The sequence below is a fragment of the Argentina anserina genome, chromosome 1 (genome assembly GCF_933775445.1).
Source record: "Argentina anserina chromosome 1, drPotAnse1.1, whole genome shotgun sequence".
Classification (NCBI taxonomy): Eukaryota; Viridiplantae; Streptophyta; class Magnoliopsida; order Rosales; family Rosaceae; genus Argentina; species Argentina anserina.
The window spans coordinates 2038871-2064765 of NC_065872.1; the positions used below are offsets into that span (position 1 = coordinate 2038871).

Sequence of the window (25895 nt, forward strand, 5' to 3'; positions counted from 1 at the left end):
GCATCATCAAGCATACAAATTAAATTTTCCACTAGGAAATGTGTATTGTTTTTTGTTTGATACGACATTACGATTATCGATTCGTAGACTAATGAGAGGATCCTGATAGACTATTTTACATTCCATATATATGTTTTTGTTTTTTGGTGATTCATTCCATATATGTGTTGTGTTGGCTAGTTCCTAGCTTTTTGGTCTGACCTCAATCCCTTGAATAAGGAGACCTGTCATACCAGACTCAATATTACAACAAATCATTTCCAACTCCCCGTCTTCGTCTCCTTTACAGTGAAACTCACCCAGCTCAAGTTCCAGCCACCCATCCGTCCTGCCTTCATTCGGAAATTTAGGTTTCTTGATTTTGTGCCAACGAACCAACCAATATTCCTCTACATCTCTTCTAGGTGTCAGAAACGCAGAGGGTTTAATGCCTGCCGTTATTTCCTCTAAACCAGGGCATTCGTAGTCAAAGCCATAAGCTCTTGCACCAACTGTTACCTTGATAGGCCAGAAATGTACACTACGGCGTTTAGTTAACTTGTACACCAGAAAAGCTTTATACGTCGTCAATGGAGATAGCATGCGCGTCTTGATTCTCCCACGGATTTCAAACCAGCATACCGAACCATAAAGCTCGGCTGCGTCCTTAAACCTGGACTCGTCATGAGTAAGATATTGCCTTCTCCAATACGGATCAGTATTATCCCAAGCAATCCTGAGGCGCTTTGCAGCTATCATATACGACTTCTTCCCACTCCATTTTCATATTTCCATCTTCAATGAGGACGGGTCCGTCGCAGAGAGACATGTAGAGCTCCTTCTTTGATTTATGAGAGGAGGAGGAGGAGGAAAGGGATTTGGACTGGGAAAGGATCGTGTGTGTATCATGCGGGATGAACTTGTCCCAAACGGCATCGGAATCTGCGGCAGACCTGATAACCCTAGACAGCAAGGAGAGCCTGCATGCATCTGGAGGACTTGTCAACGAGATCACGTGGGCTATACATGCTTCCGGCAAAGCTTGCAAGTCCAGCAAAGGCTGCTGCTTCATCTCCGTCGCAAGTGATTCCTCCTCTCTTGAGTTTTTTTCCACCTTCTCCGACGTCATTCTGCTTTTCATCCTCTTGTTCATGTGCCCTGTTTCTTCTTCGCCGTCGGTGGCTCTGGCTACCATTAGGGGATTTTACCGTTAAGGGATTTACTTTTTGGGGACGGGCTGTGAGAAGGATGAGATATGTCGGGGTTCGACTCATTTAACTGGAAATTAGAATACTCAACAAGCTTTAAACGAAATTAGAAAAAATTGTTTTTAAAATATTTTCTAGATTGTTTTGTCTTTTTTTTTTTTTTTTCTTTTAATTTCAGCTATAACTTTATCGTCCCGCAATGAATTTGAGCGTGATTAGTACCGTTGGAAAAATATTTCCCCTCTTTCATTTAATAATATACTCACTCCGAACCGACCACCATACAAGGCGCAACAACACTCACAATGGACTATCGCCGTCCATAGTGGTGCTCCAAGCTTTTCCGGCCAAACCGGAGCCCGAGACTCCTTAATTTTAGTCTTCATTCTAAGCATACTAATACCAATCTCTTTTAAATTTTAACATAATTTCACTTTTTAGACTTTTTCTCGGAATGTCACACCATATGTCACACTACATATCACAGTATCACACTAACAGTTACACCACCTTTCACACTACCTATCACACCCCCTGTCACACCTAATGACACACTATCTATCACATTAACTGTCACATCCATATCACATCCTTGTCACACCCCATGTCACACTACTTATCACACATCTATCACACCCATGTCACACCCCTGTCACACCCCCTGTCACACTAACTGTCACACCCCCTGTTACACTACATGTCACACTCTTTATCACAATGTTTTCTGTGACTATGTTGTGACAAGAAGAAGAAGAAGAAGAAGAATGACTATAAATAATGAACTTTTGTCTACTGTTATGCATGTGAACTTGTAGCTGTGTCAGATAATGTGACATGTATTGTTACGAGTAATGTGATGAGTAAACTGATAGTCACTCTACCAGCCACACTATTGTCACACCACCAGTCACACTAACATTGTCAAGTGACAGATAGTGTGACGGGTAGTGTGATGGGTGATAAGACGAGTAGTTTCTTGCAACTAATCTTAACTCCAACCAAGTCGTCGAACACGCAGAAAATTTACATAAGGGGGAAATTAGAAGCTTCCAATAGAAAGAAGATAGTTATACAAATGAACACAAAGCTAGTTAATTATGCCTTAATTATCAAACCCACAGTAGTAGTTATTCCACAATCAAATCCATGACTCTCTCCCTTACACTCATCTACTCTTTTCTCTTATTCATATCTTTCTCTCCCGAAACTTCTTATTCTCCAAAGGCCCAAACTACCACCATCAAATCCTTGACTCTATATATATAAATCAAACCAATCAAATTGTGTAGTTACCAGGTTGCGGCATAATCGATCTTGACGTTAAGGAATTAAAAGAATAAAGAAAAGCCAGAACTGCATCTAATCGAATAAGAAGACTCAGTAAGCAGGTCTCCCTCCGACGACAATAGAGTCTCTCTCTCTCTCTCTCTCTCTCTCTCTCTCTCTCTCTCTCTCTCTCTCTCTCTCTCTCTAAAAAGGAACTGCAATGGTGCGACGACGGAAAGATTTTGAGGCTTCGACGGCGAAGAAGAAGAAGAGAACCGACTTGGCAACGCAAATCTGGTTTTTAAGGACTAGTGGCACTTGTGTAATTATTGTGACTTGTATGGGCAACGCTTTAAGAGTTTTAAGAACATGACTTTTTTCTAATTTTTAAAACTTAAGTGATTGTTTTCTTATTTCATGTGTTAAAATAGACTTTTTTATGAGAACCCTTATTATATATAATTTTGCATCAACTGATCAAAATGTATGATTTAAGGTCCATTATATGAAAAGGTTTCATAGCCTTCTTGTATAAAATCAACAATTTTAGCTTTGTTGATTTAGAAGAAAAACAAAACATAAGATGCCAAACAAGCCTTTCGAAAAACTTGATAAAATGCATTACTGTTTCTACAAGCTGATGAACTCTATTATCATCAAATCAGTGCCCGACTCAAATTTTACTCCAACTTCACCCTACTCATATTTCACACTCCGACTTCACTATCCTCAGTTGGAAGGAAGAGATCGTACTATACATAGAATTACCGACAAGAAGTATCCTAGTAGCCAATTATGTACGTATCTTTCTCTATGTCGAACTTCCCTCTCACTCCTTGTCCCTCTTTATTGATCAACTCTTTGATTTCCATAAATTCAATGGCGAGCTGTTGGACTTCTTAGACCACTCAACTTCTCTAGCTTCTCTAAATATGAAAATCTCTTGGTGCTTACAGCAGGTGGTGGTTTGCTCATCATCTTATCACCGTCTTCTTTATAGCTATAGCTTTCCTTGTTATTCTCGTCTACATCTTGATTCCATCCCATGAACTCAAACAATGTCTTCGAACTCGGTGTCCCTGTACAACTCAACCTGTCAGGATCTTCTGAGGCATATGAATCCACCGAAAGCCTCCTGTTTGATCTCTCCATTCGCGTCTTCTTATCAGCATATAGGACATCATCTATCATTGACATGACATTAAAAGCCAAGCTTTCTATTACCCTTGAATAGCTCTCCAGGATAGCATACCCTACATCCTGTGTATTGTGTATGAACATGTATGGTTAATGTGACATAATTATTAACTTGATCTTATGAATATGTAGAAGAGATAAAGAGTGAATAATTTCTTTGTACCTTATTGTATTGGATTTTACTTATGTCAAGTGCAGATTGGGGAATTCCTGGGAACTTTTGTTTGATTATGAGTAAGATGGTCTCTGCCCTCTCTTCAAACCGTTCCCTCTTCTCGAAACTCACCCCAGAACTCCATGAAGACTTTCCATCCTTGTGGTTCATCTTCCTCTTCCAAATCACAATGGAGGCCTCAATCCTGTCTTTGAGGTCTAGCACTTTGTGCTCTGAGGACAAGTCCATGCTCATTAGAAATTCTAGAGGGTCAAACTGGTCCTCAGTTATGCTCTTGTAGATTGTATCACCCAAGCTAGCTCTACCATTCTATAAAAAAAATTGTGAAAGACAAATTCAGTTGGTTAGTGAAGATCTAGCTTTATCAATATGCTAATTGAGGTTTAAGATTATATAGTCTCATGCATACCTTGGGAAGAGATTCAATATAGTTTTCAGGTACATCCATTTCTGATAGTACTTGAGCATTGATTGCCATTGCTGCTTTTAGCACTTGGTTGACAGACTCCTTCTGAAACTGCAGCCATTTACGACACTCATCCGATAAACCTTCTGATGGGACTTTGACAGTTGGTAACCACCATTTTTCATCATTTCTCTGTGGTTTGCTCTCTTTCTCATCATCTTGGGCATCTCTTTTCACATACCAGAACTCACTTGGGTTTGCAAAACTCTCCAGGTGGCCCTGTTTATCAACATACAGCAAATCGTCAAAAAAATGATGTTTACAATTTTGACATGAAACGAGGAGCATGATGGATGTGAACTTACAAGAAGCATGGCGTCAAGCTTGCGTAAGGCAGGAATGTCCATGTGCAGATCCTTCCTTTGTTGAGTCACCATTATCTATCCGATGAAAAAGAAGAAGGTTTAGAACAAAGAAACAAATAGCTAGACTAATGATTTGAATTAGTCTTACAAGCTGATTACTTGAGATTTCCGAATTGAATTTCCGAATTATCAGTTTTCATAGTAGAATTATCTACTTTTTTTTTCTTTTTCCTTTGGGTTTTCTTGGCAAGATTTTGGTCTTGCCCCCCTTGCTTTGTACTTTATTAAATAAATATTTAAAAAAAATTCGAGAAAAAAAATGATTTGAAACTCTGAATTATGTATGGTTAAATAAGACAGATCTATATGAACCTCCATGTTTGTTCCATTTTGTTGTGAAGGGACAAATTCAACAATGTGATCAGTCACAGACAGAAGCCAGCCAATTTCTTTCACCCATCTCGCTTTCCTATCAGGAGACATGGGCTCTAGCTTCCTTGTTTCTCCAAAAACAGATGCTGCATTGTCATAGACACAAAGATAAGAAACAATTAGAACAGAACTCGGATGTTTCTTAAGTATTTTGAAGTAATGAACAAACTAAAACTAGGATATTAGTCATATTACTCTTGAATGCCGCATATATACCTGCTAGATTTGTTATGGCGTTTGATAAAGCCAAGGCTGAAGAGACACCCTTTCCACCACCTGACATGTCTTCACCCAAAAGCAGCTTCGAAAACCTTTCCTTCATTAATTCCATATCTGAGAGACAAATACAAACAAGTTAGTATCACATAAATGCTTAAAGAGACACCTTCATCTCCATTAACACTATCAGATAGCTATAACTTATCAGGTTGCCTTATTTTTACGACCTGAAGGTCCGTTGCGCTTAGGACTTGCTATCTTTTCGGCTTGGTGCTTGATCTCCAACTGGGGCTCATCTGCAGCAGGACTTAATAATTGTTCATCTTCATTCACATCGTGGTCGAAGATCAAATCCGGTACATGTCTCCCATCTTGGAACTCAAACATCCGTTTCAACTGGAAAGATTTCGTCTTCTGCATTGTTTTTTGGGTAGAAAAAGCTCGGACCATTGTGAATCAGAAACAAAGAAATTAAAGGGGAAATACAAAAGCTAATGAAGCACTTGAATTAAATCCTCTTTCTTGGGAAACAAATTAAACAACGTACAATATCAATATGTAGTTGTGTGGGAGAAAGGAGGAGAAGAGTCGGGAGAGATAAGAGTAGTTCTTCTCCCAATGGAGAGAGCAAGAGAGAAAGAGATAGGAAATGATCGAAATTGTTTTCGTTTGGGGTTAATTTACAGTGTTGGGTGATGAATGAGGAGAGTTTAGCAACAGTGAGATGAGGGCAGTTTTAATTTTCTGTTTGTATAGCTGTGGAACGTGGGGTGCATATGTTTGAGACAAGTAGAAAAAGACGTGAATTCTGAACAACCTAAACTAATTCCGGTAGTGACTTATTTAAGGGGTTTAGTTTCTCGTTTCTTCGAATGAATGGTGGAACTTCTTCTTATGTAAGATTCGGGGTTCACCAAAATGGCAGTCAATTTTCTAATCTCTCAGTCTATCTGTTTCTACTTCTACCGTCAACAGCGGGCAACCGATCGACAGCTCTTTCTCACTATTTTTGACATATAGGGTCGAGCGTGCGACAGTTATAAACTCGTTAATCAACTTGCTAAAGATAGTGTGTTCACTCAGAAGAACGTGTAGACATGTATTGATCAATGGTTGGAGTAATCCTACAATTTGGTATCTTTAACCGCTTGTAGATAGTTTCTAACATAACGCGTAGAATGAAATTAACGATGTAATAGAAGGAGATTATCATAAGATGCAAATAAAACTCTACTTGAAGTATGAAATAAATCATCTAAATCCTCTTAGAAAATGTATTGATAACGTACTCACCTTGAAATTCAAATGCTCAAGAATCCATTATACTTACGATCTCCACCGGTTGGTCGAAGAAGGCTGTAAAACAAATCAATGATCAAAGCTCTCCTTCCTTCTCTCACAAAAAGTACAGTAAATCCGGCTATGTGGTCAGAGCTAAAAACATGAGAACCAAACCCTAACAACCGAGAAAGGCTTCTTCTTAAAACTCGATACGTACACTGGTGTTTTCTCCTTCCTGTCATTTTTACACCTTGCCTCATTGCTAGCTTCTTATTCATTGGCTCATAATTTACATTGCACTGCATAATTGTGGCCATTGTATCCATTTGTAGCCGTAATTATCTCCATTATGCCTTGATTATCTCCATCAACATTTACCACCTCTGTAATTCCATGATTTTTATCTTATCCATCAGCCGTAATCATATCTTCATTTTCATTAACCAGATTGTGTTACCATTTCTTTTAATTTCCTTTTTACACACCTCAGCCTTCAAACCAATTATTTTCTCAATCCTTTTTTTTTTAACAGCTTGCAGATCTGAGACTTTGGGAGAGCGTTGCTGCCCACTTTCTTTCATTTTGTAATTTAGAGACGAACGTGATGCTCACTATCTTTTTTTTAAAAAAATTGGAAATAAAAGTCAACGTGCCATTGTCCGAAAATAAAAGTCAACCGACCGCCCAGACAGAGGAAAAGATGAACGAAAGCCCAATTCACTCTCCTCAGAACGAAAGGCCCAACAGCAGGCTAAGCTAAACACGTCATGTCCACTGGCCCAACAAAATAATAAATTAATGAAAATGATTATGGACACAACTACAGTCGCTAGTTTACTACACGTCACACAACTCTCAGTCTCTCACAATATAATGTGCAATTAACATATAAAAAACCAAAATTCCAAGGTCACTGATTCATCGTCCGAATGTGTTAATAATTTTTTTAAATAGATCATGCTAGTCTTTATGGCACTTAGATAATTATCTTCGCGTCATATCTCTTGATAACAATATTTCTACGACTAAACGCTCTTCGCAAAACATATGTTAGAATAATGGGAACAATAATATAACTTGATCTTGATTTATCTATTAAGATAACTTTGTTAAAGGGTAGTTTACACCCAAGATTAAGAATTGAAAAATCTGCAGTCACGTAAAAAAGTAAATTTGTCGTTCAACTTTATCGTGTATACCCCATGTCAATTTCACAAAAAAAAATATTAAGTACTATTTTTCTTAATAAATTTATAACTATAGTTATCATAAAAAACATTTGTAATTTATTTGTGAGGGGATTATGGGGCGACAAAATTCTACCCGTGATGCAAGTTTTGTTGTAACTAGAGTATAAAATTTAAATCATTTCCCTCCATCAATCTTGAGAATCAATAATAGTATGACGAAGTCATTAAAATGCAAAAACCTCATTAATACTGTACTTTTTAAGCTAGTAACCCTATACATATAATACTACCCATTTCAGGATAAATATTCCTTAGCTTCCGAGCCTAGCTACTAGCAGTTAATCAAGTTATCACAAGTTATGTATATGGCTACTGTTAGTTATTTAACTAACGAATCTGAGTGGTGGTTAGAATTCAAATTTCAAAATCCTTACATATGGTATATATGCTACTATGGTTTGGACCAAACATTATTTAAGTATCAACCAAAAGAGGAAATGGGATTGGTGAAGATTTTTAACCTCATTTATGACAAGCACCAAGATTATTAATCGTTATACATTGTAACTTACCCCATCAATTACCATGCAAGAGTCCTGTGACTGCATTCAAAATTTTCATTTAGGTTTGATTTATCTACTTTATTGTACCATATCGCATGGGAATGATAATTTGCCACGCAAATTTCTTTTCCACTACATGAATGATATGTTGTTGAATAGTTGATAATGTAATTGAGATAAGGTTTTATTGAAGTAATATTTCTACTTTGGAGGACTCGAGTTGTGCAACTTTAAACTTCTAATGATCAAATAATTAAAATGATCGGGTTCTTATGATTCTAAAGGGCTGATTGAATATTCCGGGATACACAATGATAATAGTATTATATCTTAGAATATTTTTCCAATAAAGATCATCTTGTTGAGTATTAATTGAAGACCAAATACTTAATTGTTAATTATGCATATTTTTCTATTATATTTTTTTCATCTCAACCGTTTAGATTTTAGGTAAGTAGATTATTTGTACAAATTTTCAGTTAATTTGGTAATAGTTAAGGTATCAAAATAGATCAAATTAATGAACAGGCCAAAATTGTCAAACATAAACCATTCAAGTTCATAATGAGTAAATCACATTTATAAATGTCTTAACGATTTTCAATTTGAACAAAAATTTACAAAATTGATCTATTTATATATATCTACAAACTAAACGATCGAGATCTAAATATAAGATCAAAAAGTTGGTGAATTTCTTTAGTCCTCAACAAAATCGTTCTCATTGGAAAAACTCCCTTATATCTTATACTCAGGTTATAAGTCGGTGACAAACATGTTTGAAGGCCCCTATGAGCTGCAGCCCAGACAGCTTACAATAGATATCCATTTGTACACAAGTAGTAATAAAATCATGGTTAGTGTCTCTACAAGTAATTGACAGTCTATCACCATGTACTGGGTTCGAACCGTGACATGGAACATTTTCAACCTCTTACATTTTCTTCCTCCATTTTTCATGAAATATTTATCATTTTCTAGTTTTTCTTGTGATAGAACCTCTTTTCTACTAGTAGTATTACTTCTCCTTTTATTTTCTTTCCCAATTTTTTCCTCTAAAATTGGGTATAATAAGGTGATGGCATTGAAATACCATTTTAACCAAAGAAAAAAACCTCATTCATATTCCATTTTATAACTAACTAGCTCTAGGTTTAGTTCATTTTGTAGAATAACAAGTATACCAATACTGTTAGTTAGATTTCCTTTGACCTTTCCAGTTAAGCAGAGAATTCTAAAATCTCATTCACAGTGGTTCTTCTTATTTATGCTAAGTACTTTTTGACCAGTTGACCTTAAAATAGAATTCAGATGTTCAAATCTGTTTGGCTAGTTTATTAGTGTAGTCAAGAACTCAAGATTAGTGCTTTATTTGTTCATATATGATGAAATACTAGAATCTCAAAGTTTCTCCAATTTATGTAGCAACTATTTGCTTTCTTTTTCTCTAAACTCAGTTGATGGCTCGCTTGGTTTTCAGGTTAATAAACTAAAACTGCATATGTTCTGTTCTGGTTAATTTGGTAAATATCAACACCGGAACCTTCGATCGTTCTATGCCATTTGAGGTCTGCATAAAACTTAAATGAATCAGCATGGTTTCTTTAAGAACTAACAAAAACAAGTGAAGCTTAGAACTGGGTTCGAGTATATACACTCTTGGAAACTCACCTTCTTGAATCTGACCACGGCCACAGAGAGAGTTTTTTCATCCATGAGCATTATCAAAAACAAACTTAGAAACAAAATAGAGGATGATTTTCTTGATGATTGCATGATGCTTCACATTGAAAAAGAAGTTGCTAAAGCGGTTGACAATGATTATGTGATTAATGAGTGAAGATTTGACTAGTTGTAGAGTTAAGTTTAGTAGTTTTTATCGATGGGTTTGAGGGTAAAGCTTGTACATCCACTCTATGTATGTTTGTTATTTTTAATAAATAAATAAATTTAATACGGTTAAACAAATTTTTTTGTCTGTTTAAATTAGCCAAATTGACACTTCAATCATACAGCTAATTCACATTCCATTTTATACTTAATTATACTTTTATTAACTTGGTGGCTATAGTGCTCAAAAATGAAATAAACCATTCAATTTTATCCTCAATAACGTACAAAGAAATGAAGGCTATGAAGCTAGCATTCAAAAACCTGGAGGTTTAGCATGGACTGGCCAAAACTTGGTAGATGTTCTTATCGTCTATGATTGCTCTTGTTTCTCTTGCTGGGATTTTCTATTTGTTATGATTGTAAACTGGCAAGATTCCTATAAATAAAGTATCCAGGAAATGCCAAAGTGGGATACTTCTGACTGTTCTGAGTTCAGTCGTGTTGTTCATATCGTTTAGGTCTCTTCCATGTAAATGTTCCGACTCGTAGGGTCAGATTCAAGAAGGTGAGTTTCCAAGTGTGTATATATGTGATCGTTTCAGCTCAAAATATTTCTGCAAAGTGCAAACTTTCTAAGATTTTAATAAATCCACGTGAATCTGTATTGTTTGAGCAAGTTTTACTCATTAAAACGCTGAAACTTGATAGATATGAATATATGAATAAGATGTGCATGATGACTGATAGGGTGTGATATACACATCTATTGAAGAAAATATGTTAGATAAAATGTCTTGAAAATATAAGAGTAAATTATTGATAAAAAAAAGTAAAAAGTGACCCAATAAACAAATTACGACCTTATTCATATCTTGATCCAGCTTATCCCATGTAACTTGGTCTCTAATGAATTGATGAACATCTTGTTGAAAGTTCAACTGGGTGTACCATGCATTATTTGGTCTGCAGTATTTGTGGAAGCCGGCCATTGCAGTCAATTACTCGATACGGATGAGAGAGTTGAGATAATTAATAGAGTTCAAGTTAAATATGACAACACCAAAAACCATACGCAACAACCAACAAGTTATTTGATACTCTCTTAAATTTGGTCCACAATCCATGAGAAGCAAGTAGGAAGATTTCCCTCCCAAAAAATATATGTATAATTCTCATTATCCTCTCTAATTCGATCCATAATTAAGTCGTGAATGCATATAATGTTAATGAATAAGTAAATAGTAAGAGAGCATAGGGTGAAATTTTACGTTAAACGGGATGTATCATTAAAGAATTAGTAACTCCACGTCTCCACATTTTTGATACTCCACAACACGATAGTACTAAACCGGGCTAAACTCCATGATTTATTTAATGAATGAAGATAATTATTGCATGATCGGTGGTAGCTAAACTTGTTAGTACAAACGTTCTATTAATTCCATGATTTGGTGCTTATGTACGGCAAGCTCACTAATTACTACCCAAAATCTTGTAATGATATTCCTGTCTAATAAACAAAGGAAGGAATCGGTAGTGCACCAAATCTTTAGACTGTTTGCTCTGCAAATGTCCCCATGAACTTTCAGGTGAAGGTGGGCACGCTCAATCTCTTAAAGTCAATGCACCCACTGCTCCCAACTCCACTCGTGTTCTCCGGATCTGGGTCACTCTCACCTCACCGCTTCCAGTTTCAACTTGCAAGTGAGTAGTTCTTCATGGAACTCATTGCTTTTCGTTTTGGTTTTTGAAAAGCTTTGTGCTTGATCGATCTTCAAGCTTTGTTATGATGTTACTGTGTTTGTTCTTACCTTTCTGTCATGGTTTTCAGGTAGGTAACTTGATTTGAGCTTGATCAATGCTGGGAAAGAACCACCTCACAATTCAGGTAAAAGGGTCTCAGTTTCTTTCTGGTAATTTTATATGTGCATGGAAATTTTAATCTTTGTAGAGTAGTTTGAATCCTTTTGCAAGATTAGTTAATGGGTAGCTGGCATTTTTACCTTTGGCTTTTCTTTGTTATTCAAATTTCAATTCTTTTCCCAGAACAGTCTCTGTCTCTGTCTCTCTCTCTCTCTCTCTCTCTGCATTCGTCACCTTCCTCATTTGAAAGTTTCAAAAGCCGAATCTTCTTTCTTTTAGTGTGATTTAACTTTAATTATTATTTATGTTGGCGGCAACTAATTCTTTGTTTCTTCTGTGTCTCACTCTAAAGCAGAACCCAACTAGCATTATTCACGTCCTGCCAAAGACTATCTTCCAGAAAATTAGCCAGAACATCAAAGACCAAGTAAGTTTAGTTTTAATGTTAGAGATGATTTACCAGTGTCAGTGTTCCCCCTTGAGTTTCAGTAATAGGAGAAGTTGACATTAATTTCTGACTTTTTCAGTTTTCTGATTGTAATTTTCTGTTACATAGAATATGCCTCAGGACGGTCTAAAATCAGCTGTGTACAGATCATTCATCACATGTGAGGACCCTAAAGGAGTTGTGGATTGTGGGATGATAATGAGGAGATCCAAGAGTAGTGGTGGTTCACAGATAATGGATAAGCAGAAGAAGGTCGAGATTCGGAGAAATTCGAAGAACTCAAGTACCAGATCATCTTCATTGGAGCTGATCTCTCCAGAGAAGTTCCGAAATTCATCATCTTCTTCTTCTTTTCAGATAATGGAAGTTTCTAGAGGAGCTCAGAGGCTGAACCACATGATTGATTCCTGGTCCAATGAGAAGAACAGATTTGATCATGGCCAGTCTAAGGACATTGCAAAAGATCTGCTAAAAGGAGCGCTTGATTTGCAGGAGAGTCTTGTTATGCTAGGGAAATTGCAAGAAGCCTCACAGTACTTGAGTAACTTGAATAAAAAGCACTTGGGAAATCCCCAAAGAGCTTACTCGAATCGCCATGGAGATCAAGATTATGTGAAGCCAAGGCTTTCTTCTGATGGCTACATTTATAGGAATAGTAATGAGGAACTCAAGAAGGTGATCAGAGACAGTCTTGTGAGACAGAAATTGTTGGAAGATACTAGCACTGCTGAAAAGGGTTCTGCTTATTCTCCTCAGAGATATAGGGAGTCATATGCAGCAAATTCTCCTTCCACAAGCTCAAGCCAGTCCACTATGTATCATAATACTAGCGAGTATTCCAGCGTTTCATCACAAAAGGCAAAACGTCCAAGTCTGATTGCCAAGCTGATGGGAATAGAAGAGTACCCTTTAAATTCTTTGCAGGAGAGTGAGAAGATCTCAAATCCTCAGAGACCTTCTTTTGAAATTGATAGGCCAAAGGTGAGGAAGCCCCAGACTGCATCTCAGAGTGTTGATCCAGAGAAGAGGACCTTAAAGGAAGTTCTTGACACGATGCGGTTTAAAGGTCTTCTGAGAAACAATTCTTTTGAAGAGCCTAAGTTTGATATTAATCATTTCAATCTTTTGGAATTGGAGAAAAGATTCACCAGTGATAGTCCACCTATTGTGTTGATCAAGCCTATTTCTGCTGAATCCCCTGAAACGGAAGCCAAGGCACCAATTGTTCGGGGAGAGGAAGCTTTCTACAACAGAAGGATGGTCAAGAAACTGAGATCACAAGGAGAGGTTTCTCCCCGAACAATGATTGCTAAAGAGGGAGCTTTGAAATCTGACAAAGTGAAACAAAAGCTTGAAGTAGAAGAGACGCCAAGTAGAAAGACTAGCAAAGAAGGAGGAGCTAGAAATCATAGAGGGGATGTGGACAAACATGGAGAAAAAGAAGCCAAGATGAAAGAAATGGTTGCAAGACAGTTGAAAGCTTCTCAACCTGTAGTTAAGAAGCCACAGAAGGAGGAGTCAATTGACAAGAGGGTTGGTAAGATCCAAAATGTGGCTGCTGATAACAGGAAGTCTGCAGCAAAGGATATAGTGAAAGCTAAAACTGTGTCAAAGACAAAGTCTCAAGATCAAGGCATTGTGACATCTGCTAAGGCAAGAAAGCCTGAATCTGGATCAAACATCATAAAGAGTCGAGTTTCTCGACAACCAAGTAATGTGATAAGTACAAGTTCAAAATGTTCAACAGCACAAAATGCAGAGCGTACTTCCACCGAAAGCAGAAGGAATCAGTTGAGGAAGGAAAAACCGATCAAGGAGCCTACAGGAGAATCAATTGTAAGTGTCCCTAACAGAATTCCCTTTACTTTTCCTAACAAACTTTATTTTATTCTGTTTTAGGTTCAGACATTATGTGTAGCTCTGTTGTTAGTGGAAACTGAAGTGTCAAAACCACAGTTTCCCATGCAGATTAACTTTGGAAATAAAAAAAACAACTGATGCAGTACTCTTTTTCATGCAGACCAAAAATGTTGTGAGTGAAGAAATTATCAGGAGAACTGTTATTTATGATACAAGTGAGTCTTCACTTATCAGCTTCAACACTGATTCTGCAGTTCATCTCAGTAAAGAAGAGGAAAAGGAAACCTATGGATGTCAGAGTGAAGGTATGGCACTCTTAAATCTTAACTTCATTATGAAATGCCTAAAGTTTCAGTAGTATGTACGTTGTAAATGCTGCTCAAGTGTCTGCATGGACTTTTGGCCATTCTACATGGGGAGATTGGCATTTTATAAATGTAGGTTGTAATGTTGTTTTTCCTTTTAAACTTAGGGCGCTGCATTAGCTTCCAGAGTTCTCTTTCTGAACCTACATCACTGAGCTCTATGCAAGAGACAAAACCTGAATCTGCAGAAGTTACTGAAGAAGAAGCCTGTCAGAGTGGAAAGAATGGAAAAACAGTCGGAAGTAGTGAAAACCTCAGAGAAATTCTTTTGAACAATGCATCATTTTTTAGCCATGCTGAAGAGTTTCTTGATCTTGATGTGAATGACTCTATAATCTTCCAACCACCTGGCGTCTCCAATTTCTCCAATTCTGGGGTGTGCAGAACAAGACTAGCTTTAGATTGTGCAAGTGAGCTAGTCGAGTGCAAAAGCTTTCAACTTTCACAAACAGTTAGTCCTCTGTCACTAACATTACAAGGAAAGTTAAGAGTTGGCCTATCGGTGGACAAATTGGTGGCAGATGTCTGTAATGATATGGAGAATCTGAGAAGTTACAGCAAGCTTGCTGGAGAGAACCTTTTGGCAGATAGTCTGTACTCAATGTTGGAAAGAGATGTAATGTGCAAAGGAGTAGGCAAAGGAACATGGGATTTGGCTTGGAGGAATGGATTTACTGGCGATGAAGCTGAGCAAGTAGTGAGTGACATAGAGAGACTGATTTTCAATGCGCTGATTGAGGAGGTATTTGCATAATCCTACATAAATTTACACAGGTTTAAGGTAACCATAGCACTCTGTTCTTTTTTTTTGTACATATATTTAGCACTAGAGTTACTAGGAACTGAGTACTAGAAACTCTACCCTTGATTGGCATCTGGAAGCTATCATTGATTAAAATATTTACATATGGTTCTTAACAGTAAGATGACATGTACTAACCTTAGAGGCAAGATAACGGGTTCTGCAAATTGGGGTCATAATTCTTGAGTTACTGTAATTTCAAAAATTCAATTGTTGCCATTTGTATGTTTTCTTCAGATTTAGAACTACTTTAGAGAAACATAAGATGAAACCTGTTCTTGCAGAAAACTCTGAAATGACTCGGTTGTATCACTTGTATGCATGCTATGAATTATTGTGTTATCTGGAAGCAGATATATAATAAACAAAGAAATCCTACTCCAGTCATACTACCACAATACACTTTTAAAGTATATCAATAATTATAGTACTTGTTCAATTGTGTATAGAAAGATTCCATATGGATGACATGGGTACTATCTGTGAAAACAAAAAACAAAAACTAGCTAGAGTAATTAGTTTAGTGTTGTCTAACGGGTTTGTATATCTATGCTCAAACTCAAACTCAAACTCTCAAAGCAAGAGAAGAGACTAAATGACTAATTAATCTTTCAAATCACCCAAGTAGGCAAATGAGCCGTAATACATCCAAATGCTATGCATAAAACAAGTTGTTGAAAGGTCGCAGTGCCCAGCTAGCACTCTAGAAGTCTCTTTTCAGATGACTTGGACCAGTTGCAATGACTTCTTGGCTATGTTTGCTATATTCTTCAATTATATGCAATTATGCATAGTTATGGACTTATGGGTCTGAATTGGCAACCAGATGAGAACAGTATCACAATAACCACAAATTCAAAACAATAAAAACAAGACCAAATTGTGAAGCATTAATTGAAACAACTAATCAGATCAAGTAAAAAAAGGGGATTATGATTAAGAACTCATATAATGCTGTGGATTACAAAGAGACATCATGAAGGCCACTATGAGGCTCTACCGATTTAGAATATAAGGACAGTTCATCTACTAGCTAGACTACCTTTCTAGTTTCTACCACTTACACAGGACTAGATCATTCTTACCAGGATCAAAGATACTTCCATTATAGAAAAAGTATATTTCAATAACGCTGCCCTTGTGATGATGAGGTTGCCTCTAGCTCAGCTTTCATCTCTGATGATCTGATCTTTTCTTCTGAACTAGTGTGCTGAATTCAAGAAGAAGCTCCCTTGAAAATAAGGAAATTAAGAGTCTCCAGAGAGAAATATATGAAAGTCCCTGGTGTGTGTGTGAAGAAGCAACCGAAGTTGGAACCCACAACACATTGCCATCCAGTTCCATACATCTTGTCAAACTCCTGAAAACACAAATCATATCCCAAAACTTCATTGCCAAGATACCAAAGTGAATTCAAGATCCAAACTTTTATATCCAATACAAAAAAGATCCAAGTTTTACGACAAATAACAGAAAAAGTACCTTTTTGATGTGGGCAGCAATAGAGATGCAATCAATAACATCATGGAGATCAAGAGCTTCAGAAGCACAAGCCATGGCTTGCATCTGCATCTTCTTATCTGTCATATCTGTCTCCTTGATCATTCCTTTTCCTTCCAACATCTTTCCCTCTTTGATTTCTCTCACTTCCCTATCTCTCTCTGTTCAAAATCCCAGAAAGACCATAACTTGAGACTGGAACTTTTCAACTTCCCAAATGTTATGACTCTTATAAAAGATTGAGACCGGAATGAGTGAGTTTTGTTTGTGTGTGAGGCTTGGAGAACTTTCGAGCTGGCACGTATGTGCGTAAGCTCAACTTTCTTGTGCACTGTTTTGTCAGCATCCACTTCTTTCCAATCCAGTCTCTGACATATCCTGAATGATTGTGTTTCTCTCCAAAAGGGGAAGTTCTATCCGGTAAAAAAAAGGCGTAGTTACGGCGGTGTAAATTTTTTGCAGAACTCTATGGTTGGGGCCTGGGGGTGTGGTGGTTGGTAAATATTTGTGGCTGGGCAGATTTACAGAATTACAGGAACGGTGCGTCATCGTCTGATCGATTTAGCGCCTCTATTTAGTCGGCACTTGTTAAAAGGGCGGTTAACAATGCTACAATGGCATCAGCGAAGATTGGTCGTAGTTCAATAGTTCATACAAATTTGACTCTGAGCCTTATTCTTCCTTCTCTCTCTTCTCTGGTGTCTACGTATCTTACAAGTTCATCTTATCTATTGGCCCGAGCCACCATTATCATTTGTTAGGATTTGCATCCATGAAAATCAACTAAAATAAAATGAATGGATGCAATGTTTATCATTGGGTTCTGTTAAAGATTTCGTACTGAATGGAAATTTTGGATCAGAAGAGAAGTGAGATTTTATATATATTAGCCTTCATGTACGTGCTGTGAACGTGCAGAAACCACACTCGCGTGTGCGAATTCAAGGTCTTATCAAGCGTGCTAATGTAATTTTATATTTCATTCTCTCTTGATGACAAATTAAAAAAACGCACTTTATTTAAACTATATTATCTTTAATTAAAGGATCAGTATGAATTATTGTATTTGACTCCTAAATTATTCACCTTCTCAATTTCTTTAGATAAGTCACATGTTTATTTATTTATTATCGTTATAATATAGTTAAATCTTAAATTTTTTAAATTAATTATTAATTTATTTTTATCATCTGTTATTAATTTATATATATAATTATGGTTATATTATTGTTAACCTACAACACGTGACTTTCATCTTAATTGGCATCTATGGAGTTGGTTTAAAAAGTTGATCGCAGATTTACTTCCCCTTTTGCATGACTTAAAGTCATGAGTCATGACACACTATATATGATAATATTAATCTAAATCATGACTCACACTATTTATGATAATATTAATCTAAATCAGTTGTTTTGTTGCCCAGGTTATAATTGTTTCCTCTTTTTGGGTAAATTTTGCTCTGCTCCTCATTCCCTCTCTCCTTCTATATAGTTGTCCGAAGATACTGCAAAGAGACAATTAAAGTTAAACATGGATGAAGGATGAAGACATAGATGTCTTTGCTGAGCCATACTCCCACGTTCTCAATATATTCCAATTTAGTTTAGTTTTTTTTTTGCAGTTTACCATATTATCAATTATTTATTTTTAAGTTTTTAATAAATTTTTCTTTATCTTTGCGTGGGTATTAATGTATTATAGGGAGTTATGTATTTTAGTTATAGTTGTGTAGTTTAGTTTTTTTTTTTTTGCAGTTTACCATATTATCAATTATTTATTTTTAAGTTTTTAATAAATTTTTCTTTATCTTTGCATGGGTATTATAGGGAGTTATATTTATACTAAAAAGGGTTTCTAGTTATAGTTGTGGAGATGGAGATGGAGATGGAGATTCCAATTATAGTTGTGGAGATGTAGCCAACTTATTACCTTCACAAACACAAACCCTCTAGCTTCCCCATCATAAAACTGACCTGCTCCTCATTAGACAATCTCAAACTACCCTGCTTCTTATAAGACGATCTCAACCTCTTTACTGCAGTTGCAGGGTCTTCATTTTAAACCAGACACCGTTCCACAATACACCTCAATTCCTTCAACCCTGCCGCACTAGTTCCCACTAGAACAACACTGCTTCTGTCAATATAAATACCACACATCAACAACGCTCCAAGTTTCTTCGAGTTGCGCTTCAATCTTCGCTTGTTCTTAGCAAGCTCCTTTCTACTCCCTTCAAATTTCAAGCAGAGCCCTCCCCTTTCAAACCCGGTCTCAATGAGTTGAGTACTGCAGACGTCCCTCTAGTATCTGTGTCAGTGTCACCTTCGACCCCGGAATACTAGTACCTCCCAAAACTTCAAACAGAGCAGTGACGCTGTCTATAACATCTGGATCCTTGGTCACTGTGGCAGTCGAAAATGTCATGGAACGAAGAACCCTATCCAATGTGCATGAAATTCCGTAACGTTCTAAAAAGTAAAAACGACTCCACAAAAGGCCAAGCTTCGTCCACCTCTTTATTCCTACCAAGACCTATCTTAACGTTGGCACCAAAAGATGTCACTTCAGTCATGCCAGACTACTCCAACACTGCTGTGCAATCTACCCCACGTTTCTTGAAGACGCATATGAATTACCACTATTACCTGAGTCTGATTCAAGTTTGTTAGATTACCACTATATGCTCTAATCGAACTTTGGAGACCATTTTCTGGACAAGTTTGGAGAGAGCAACTGTGTGCATGTTTCCTTTCGGTATTTGGATTACAGTTTTCATTAATGATTTAAGGTTTCCTTGTCTTGGCGTATATGGAATAAGTTTCCTTGTTCTATTCTGAATAGGATTACCCAGCAGCCTGTGATTTATTATAAATTCTACTATTGCAGCAAGAGAAACCAGGTAAGGCTGCGCTTAGCAAATAGTGAAATAGAATTGGGTATTTTATCTCCAAAGAACGGTCCACAGAGGAGAAGATAGGGAACAAGGGTTCAAAGGTTGCTGCAGAGTGCAGACAAATCTACTGAAATAAACCAAGAAAAACCACAGCTTGTTGGAGACTCTCCGACTGAAACTGACAAAGAGATGGAGATCAAGAATTTAATGGTTGCTGGACCGGGAGAAAGTTCTACGCCAATCGTCCAAGAAAAACCACAGGGTGTTGGAGACTCCCCGTCTGAAACTCACTAAGTGATGGAGCACAAGGGCTCACAGCTGCCCGAAGCGACAGAATCCCTAGACGAATGGAAGCTTTTGGACCCGGTACAATGCCAAGAATTTTGAAAGCTCCTCCGAACCTGATTGGAAAAGATACCCCAGGAGAAGAAACCACAATTTACTATAAATTAAATTGATGATGGTGGAGAAAGATGGTATAGGTGGAGAACAGTGTCTAATGGGAAACCAATGGTTTATACTGCTACCAGCTATTTTTATGAAAAATTGGTAGACAAACCGAATAGAAGTATCGAGGCAGATGAGAAGGAACTACCGTTTCAGGCTGCTGACAAGGATGGACGGGATGCTGGTGACTTTCCGACTGAAAATGACGAAGAGATGCTTTCTTCTTGCATCACATGGAATAAGGAAACCGATCATGATTTTCTCGATTGCCCCTACAATGATATCTTCAAGGTGACCGATCATAAAAAAAAACGGATCATGTCACTTGCGATTGCCCCAACGCAACTGAAGATGTCCTAAATAATCTTACATATTGCACGATATGCAGGAAAAATGCTGATCATGGCAGTTTCAATTGCCCGCGCAGAGAGATGCTTCAATATTGCTTCATATGCAGGAAAAATACTGAACATGGCACTTTCGATTGCCCGGAGTCCCCGGACGTAAAATTTACATGTGTCGAAGGAGTTCAGGCACTCAATTTCTGTCATTGTTGTAACAAGATTGGTCATCTGACTAGTTTAGTAGTTTTTGCCTTGTCGAAGACTCTGACTCTGATCTCGACTATGAACCTCTCCCCTTGGACTCTGAGGATGACTAGTAATAAGGGTCGCCCATCATCGGAGGATTCTCAGAGCTGTTATGTAGTCAGTACCCTTGCATGGATTGTTTTTAAATTAAGTTGTTGTATGCTTGTATCAGACCTTGCAATATTTATGTTTTCTCAGGGCTGCTTTACTTGCATTCTTACCTAGGCCTCAATTTCAAACATGTCTTTTAGACTTTTTAGTCTAGATTTTTGTGGTGCCTCACTTAGAATAATTTGTTACAATCATGCTATTGATAACGTTTCATATATAAGTTCCACCATGACCCCTCCGAAATGCCAAATCATATCAATGCTTTTATATATCTTGATTTTGCCGGTGAACGAAGGTGACCTAGTGTGGAGAGTTTCATAATCGACAAGTCATCTCCTCTGTCTTCGTTTTCAGCATGGGAGTTGAATCATTCCTTTTTAGAGAGAACGTTGAACTATGAACAGGTTGAGAATGGTTCCTACGGTGTACCAAATCAAGTAATGAAGTAGAAATTGACAAGCCTGTCGAGCAAAGAAGGCCATAGCTAGGTTCAGTTACTCTATATAAACATTGCCGGAACTATCCTCGATCCCCATCATTTTCCCACACATAGAAGGCCATGCTTTTATATAGCTAGGTTCAGTTGCTCTAAACTTTTACATATGCTCAAGGACATACTGTACATCATTCATTTCCAATAATAATAATAATGTTCTGGTCAATATTTACATAATCCTAAACATACTTTCTATTGGCTCGATGTATGTTAAATTCGCTATTAAGTCATTGAGCATAGGATTCTCTACTAATCAAAAGTGGTCATACCACTACTCACTACTCAGTTAACAATATCAAAATCTCAACGTTTTCGGAGCCATCTTGAGCTTATTATATTAAGAAGTTCGGCAAACATAAACGGTATTTGACTTTGACATAAGAATCGTGTATGCACGAATTGTATGATACATGTCGTAATTTTAATTATTAAAAATAATGTATATTTAAGAATCTATTGTGTATCTATATGATTTGTTCTGATCAGGATCATTCAAAGTGTATGTAAATATATACGCCGTATATTGAAAAAATTATAGACTTCTGTGACCCAAATTAACTTTCTCAACATTGACTCAAAGTATATCCCTTCTAATTCATCAAATTTATCTCTGATTAAGTCATGTATCATAATACTAAAAAAAGAACAAAAACATAGTAGAGCAGAGGCTGGCATCCAATCATTTAAGAGTCTGAGACAGCTCAAACACAGTTAAAATAGTGCTACTGTGCTACAACCAAACACAAGAAAAATAGGGGAAAAAATGAAATAACTTATTTAATTTGTTTTAGTAAAATTATAAACAAACCGGATATTTGAAATGGGGGAAAAATACAAAAGAAGAAGACGGAAATATCAAAGATCAGGAGAAGGAAGGGAAAGCTCGGAGGAGGACCCCTGGGTTGTTTCCGCGGCGTTCATAAAACGGCGTCGCTTTAATCCCTGGGTCTGTGGGTGATGGGCGATGAGAAGTCGTCGTCATCATCATCATCATCATCATCAATTGTAATGGCAAACAGAGACAGAGAGTCGCGAGATCGAGAGCTTCTCATTCCGGTCGCCGACTCCGGCGATGAAGACATTTCTTCCAAGCCCTCCTCTTCCTCCTCATCCTCTCACCACCTCACTGGCCGCGAGGTAGTAACCGTAACCTTTCTCTATTCTCGATTAGGGCTCTGATCAATTTGCTTTAGTTTCTGTTTGAATTGGTTGAAGAATTATAGGGGAAGCCGAATATGCTTTAATTAAGAAATTGGGTTTTGAGGGGTTGTGGGTTTGACCTTAGGAACCAGATTTATGCATGTTTCAATTTTGATGAGCTTGGTTCAATCCATATGCTCCAGGTAGAGCTGTATTTGATGATTGATTCAATGCTAGTTAAGGTGTTTTGCTTGCATAACGATGCTTATAAATTTAAATATTTTTCTTTATTGTATAGAGGGTGACATTTGGGATGTTGTTTTAGTTTGATCATTTTTGGATAGTTAAGGACTTTATGTTTTGTTCAGGGCATTGTGTTTTTGTTTCGTGTGTGTTGAGTTGTTTTTATATATGAATCGTTGTATTCATTCTGTTATGGTATATCTCTGTGCAGACTTTCTACAAGGTTTTCAGAAGTTGGGCGTCTAAGAAGTTCATGACCGGATGGTATGAATTGTCGTCAACTTATGTATGCAGTAGTAGTTTCTGTTGATGCATGTGGAGGGTAAAATATGGTTGAAAGTGGAAATGATGGGTACTTTCTCGGAGCTATGTAATAATGGTTGTTCTCGAAGAATTTAAGTGATAGATGGATCTTGTTAAAGTTATTAGGTTGAGGTAGAAGCACATATATTTGACATTCTGAAAGATGGAATTGGATTTAGGAGATTGCTGTCACGTATTCTATATTATCTCTTTGAACTCCTGGATTCTATCACAGGCCCAGAAATAGTTGTACACCATGTGTCCTACCCTATTGGTAGGTGAGATTACAGAACTACATCTTAGGCTCTTATGAGTGTTTGATTTCTGGGTAATCAATGTGTTCCAGTTGCTTTGTTTCATTTTTGCTGCATCAATTTATGTAGTAGTTAGATTAAATAAAGCTGTGAAGTTAACAGTTTCTTTTGTTCGTTTTTCAGTGTGATCCTATTTCCAATAGCCATCACTTTCTACATAACTTGGTGGTTTATTCACTTTGTGGATGGCTTCTTTTCTCCAATATACGCTCAGCTAGGAATCAACATTTTCGGTAAGTACATTTTATTCTGCAACACTTGGCCTTGACTGCATAGACAAAGTTCTGTCAGAAAACCTCATAAAGTGAATAAAAGTTGTAGTCTGTTATCTCTCTTCAGGGAAACCTCATTGACACAAAGTTCTGTCCAAAAATCTAGATTTGTACTCTTTTCTCTCATTGAACAACAGTTTCAACCCCTTGGGGAGAGGCAAATCAGATGTATCTTGTGATGGTACAAGTCTAACCAGACGAGTTCTATCTCATTATATCAAGTTATATATTGACTGTCAAATACCATAAATCCATAACCGGCCCTTGGTTTAGCGAGCCTACAGTCTTTATTTTCATAATGTTGATTTGATATTTGAACTTCTGTGCACATGTAGGTCTTGGATTCGTAACTTCCATTACATTCATATTTTTGGTTGGGGTGTTCATGTCATCATGGTTGGGCGCATCTGTCCTGGGTCTTGGTGAGTGGTTTATCAAAAGAATGCCATTTGTTCGTCATATCTACAACGCCTCCAAGCAGATTAGTTCCGCCATATCCCCAGGTGTGCTTTTTAATATCTTTCCCTTGTTTGAACAAATGGATATAGTGGAGGGAAATCAATAATATCTAGCTATTTGGTATTGTAGATCAAAACACGCAAGCCTTCAAGGAAGTGGCCATTATAAGGCATCCACGTATTGGAGAATATGCATTTGGGTTCATTACTTCATGTCTTACTCTACAGGTCTGTGAATAACCTTTTTGTTCTGAAACGACCTTTAGTTTTACACTGGTCAAAGATTCTTTCATCTGCGGTGTTGGATTTCTAATATTCTTTACTGTTTACTCTTTGTAATTGATACTAAGTGTAATTTTCTCAGCATACATGTTTTGCTTAAGTCACAACTTTTGTAAAACATACTTTTCGTTCGGTAAATGATGCATTTTTATATGTACTTAGATTTCTTTAGTAGATTCTCATGCCATTTCATCTCTATCACTTGATTTTATAGACTTGGTTCCTCAGACTAGTTGACACTATTACTTTATAATTTATTTCTTGGCCTCAATTTGATTGTGGAATAGTGTAACACTGGAAGCATTGACTTTTAGCTCGCACATGTCACATTTGGATTATCGGTGCTTATTATAGTTTGATCTTCTCTTATTTATTTATATACATATTGTTTATAACATCTCTTAATTTCCTTTTTGATCAATGTTTTAGAAAATGGGATTTCTGATCCATTGTCTTCTCTGTTACAAAAGTTTTATACTGACAACTAGCAGAGTGATTTACACTTCTAGAATACAATGCTGGTATTATAGGTCAATCATTTTTATTTTATTTTTTAACATGCAGAACTATGATGGGGATGAGGAACTGTGCTGTGTTTATGTTCCCACGAACCATCTGTATATTGGTGATGTTTTTCTGGTCAGCACCAAGGATGTGATCAGGCCAAATTTATCTGTACGGGAAGGAATTGGTGAGTAATCTAATCGCCACTTCATGCAGATATTGAGGCTGGGTTAAAAAAAGAACCTTTTGTAACTCTTAGTTTGGAGTTCACCTTTGAACTTGGAATTAATATGATCCTATCCTGTCCCTGATTTCATTCATTATAGGGATCATATTGGTTGTGTCTAAATATACAAATAAGAGCATGCTTTGGGCGTGAAACGGGAACTTTTTTGTTAATCAAAATACAATGACAATCTACAAATGAATGTTTCAAAACTGCTTTGTAGTGATAGATGGTTTTGCATATATCAGATATCTAATTATATATTCTTTGTATGCAGAAATTGTTGTGTCTGGAGGCATGTCGATGCCCCAGATCCTGTCAACGGTTGATACCCGAATTATGCCTGTGGTCAGTTGAGTAAGGTGTTAGTTGATAGCTCGGTTGCTTCTTTTTTACCTTGTTTGGTCCCCCAGTGTCATCAGATCGGCTACACATTCAATGTGATGCATACGCAGGAATTCTTATCAAATTACCAAGATTCTGGTGACATTTGTAACCTGGTTGTCTGTTAGAATGTAGAAATTGTAGTGTTGGCTTGGAAGATATAGTTTTGATGGATTAACGATTATACATGCTGTTAAGCTGTTTGATTTGAGATTCGCTTTTTTATGTGTAGATTAGCTCTCCCTGCTTAATAGTTTGTTGTGTGCAAGATTCTCTA

General features: G+C 37.0%; 4 protein-coding genes and 1 pseudogene across 6 annotated transcripts; 2 read left to right on the forward strand and 3 right to left on the reverse strand.

Moving 5' to 3' along the window:
- Positions 1 to 183: 183 nt before the first annotated feature.
- LOC126793163 (putative F-box protein PP2-B12) lies at positions 184 to 1174 on the reverse strand (annotated as a pseudogene).
- A 2155-nt stretch (positions 1175 to 3329) lies between these two features.
- LOC126793402 (rop guanine nucleotide exchange factor 9-like) lies at positions 3330 to 5697 on the reverse strand. The gene is made up of 7 exons (XM_050519916.1): positions 5475 to 5697; positions 5245 to 5361; positions 4969 to 5114; positions 4597 to 4671; positions 4235 to 4510; positions 3814 to 4134; positions 3330 to 3713 (listed from the first exon to the last, which is right to left on the reverse strand). Exons 1-7 carry the CDS (start codon positions 5695 to 5697, stop codon positions 3330 to 3332), a joined length of 1542 nt encoding a protein of 513 aa, XP_050375873.1.
- Positions 5698 to 11495: 5798 nt separating this feature from the next.
- On the forward strand, positions 11496 to 15778 carry LOC126787097 (uncharacterized). Of its 3 annotated transcripts, none has more exons than XM_050513043.1 (6): positions 11496 to 11818; positions 11946 to 12002; positions 12333 to 12404; positions 12534 to 14261; positions 14446 to 14590; positions 14758 to 15778. In XM_050513043.1, exons 2-6 carry the CDS (start codon positions 11973 to 11975, stop codon positions 15402 to 15404), a joined length of 2622 nt encoding a protein of 873 aa, XP_050369000.1. In that variant the 5' UTR covers positions 11496 to 11818; positions 11946 to 11972; the 3' UTR covers positions 15405 to 15778. The 3 variants fall into 3 exon arrangements, with proteins under 3 accessions (XP_050369000.1, XP_050368988.1, XP_050368993.1); XM_050513031.1 differs by having other exon boundaries at positions 11950 to 12002; positions 12330 to 12404; XM_050513036.1 differs by having other exon boundaries at positions 11950 to 12002.
- Positions 15779 to 16642: 864 nt separating this feature from the next.
- On the reverse strand, positions 16643 to 17175 carry LOC126792678 (uncharacterized). Its single transcript, XM_050519137.1, has 2 exons — positions 16935 to 17175; positions 16643 to 16812 (listed from the first exon to the last, which is right to left on the reverse strand). The coding sequence occupies exons 1-2, from the start codon at positions 17073 to 17075 to the stop codon at positions 16669 to 16671; spliced, it is 285 nt and encodes a 94-aa protein (XP_050375094.1). The 5' UTR covers positions 17076 to 17175; the 3' UTR covers positions 16643 to 16668.
- A 5159-nt stretch (positions 17176 to 22334) lies between these two features.
- LOC126805125 (protein LIKE COV 1-like) lies at positions 22335 to 25886 on the forward strand. The gene is made up of 7 exons (XM_050532232.1): positions 22335 to 22629; positions 23087 to 23139; positions 23616 to 23725; positions 24100 to 24267; positions 24353 to 24450; positions 25069 to 25195; positions 25512 to 25886. Exons 1-7 carry the CDS (start codon positions 22450 to 22452, stop codon positions 25589 to 25591), a joined length of 816 nt encoding a protein of 271 aa, XP_050388189.1. The 5' UTR covers positions 22335 to 22449; the 3' UTR covers positions 25592 to 25886.
- Positions 25887 to 25895: the final 9 nt, after the last annotated feature.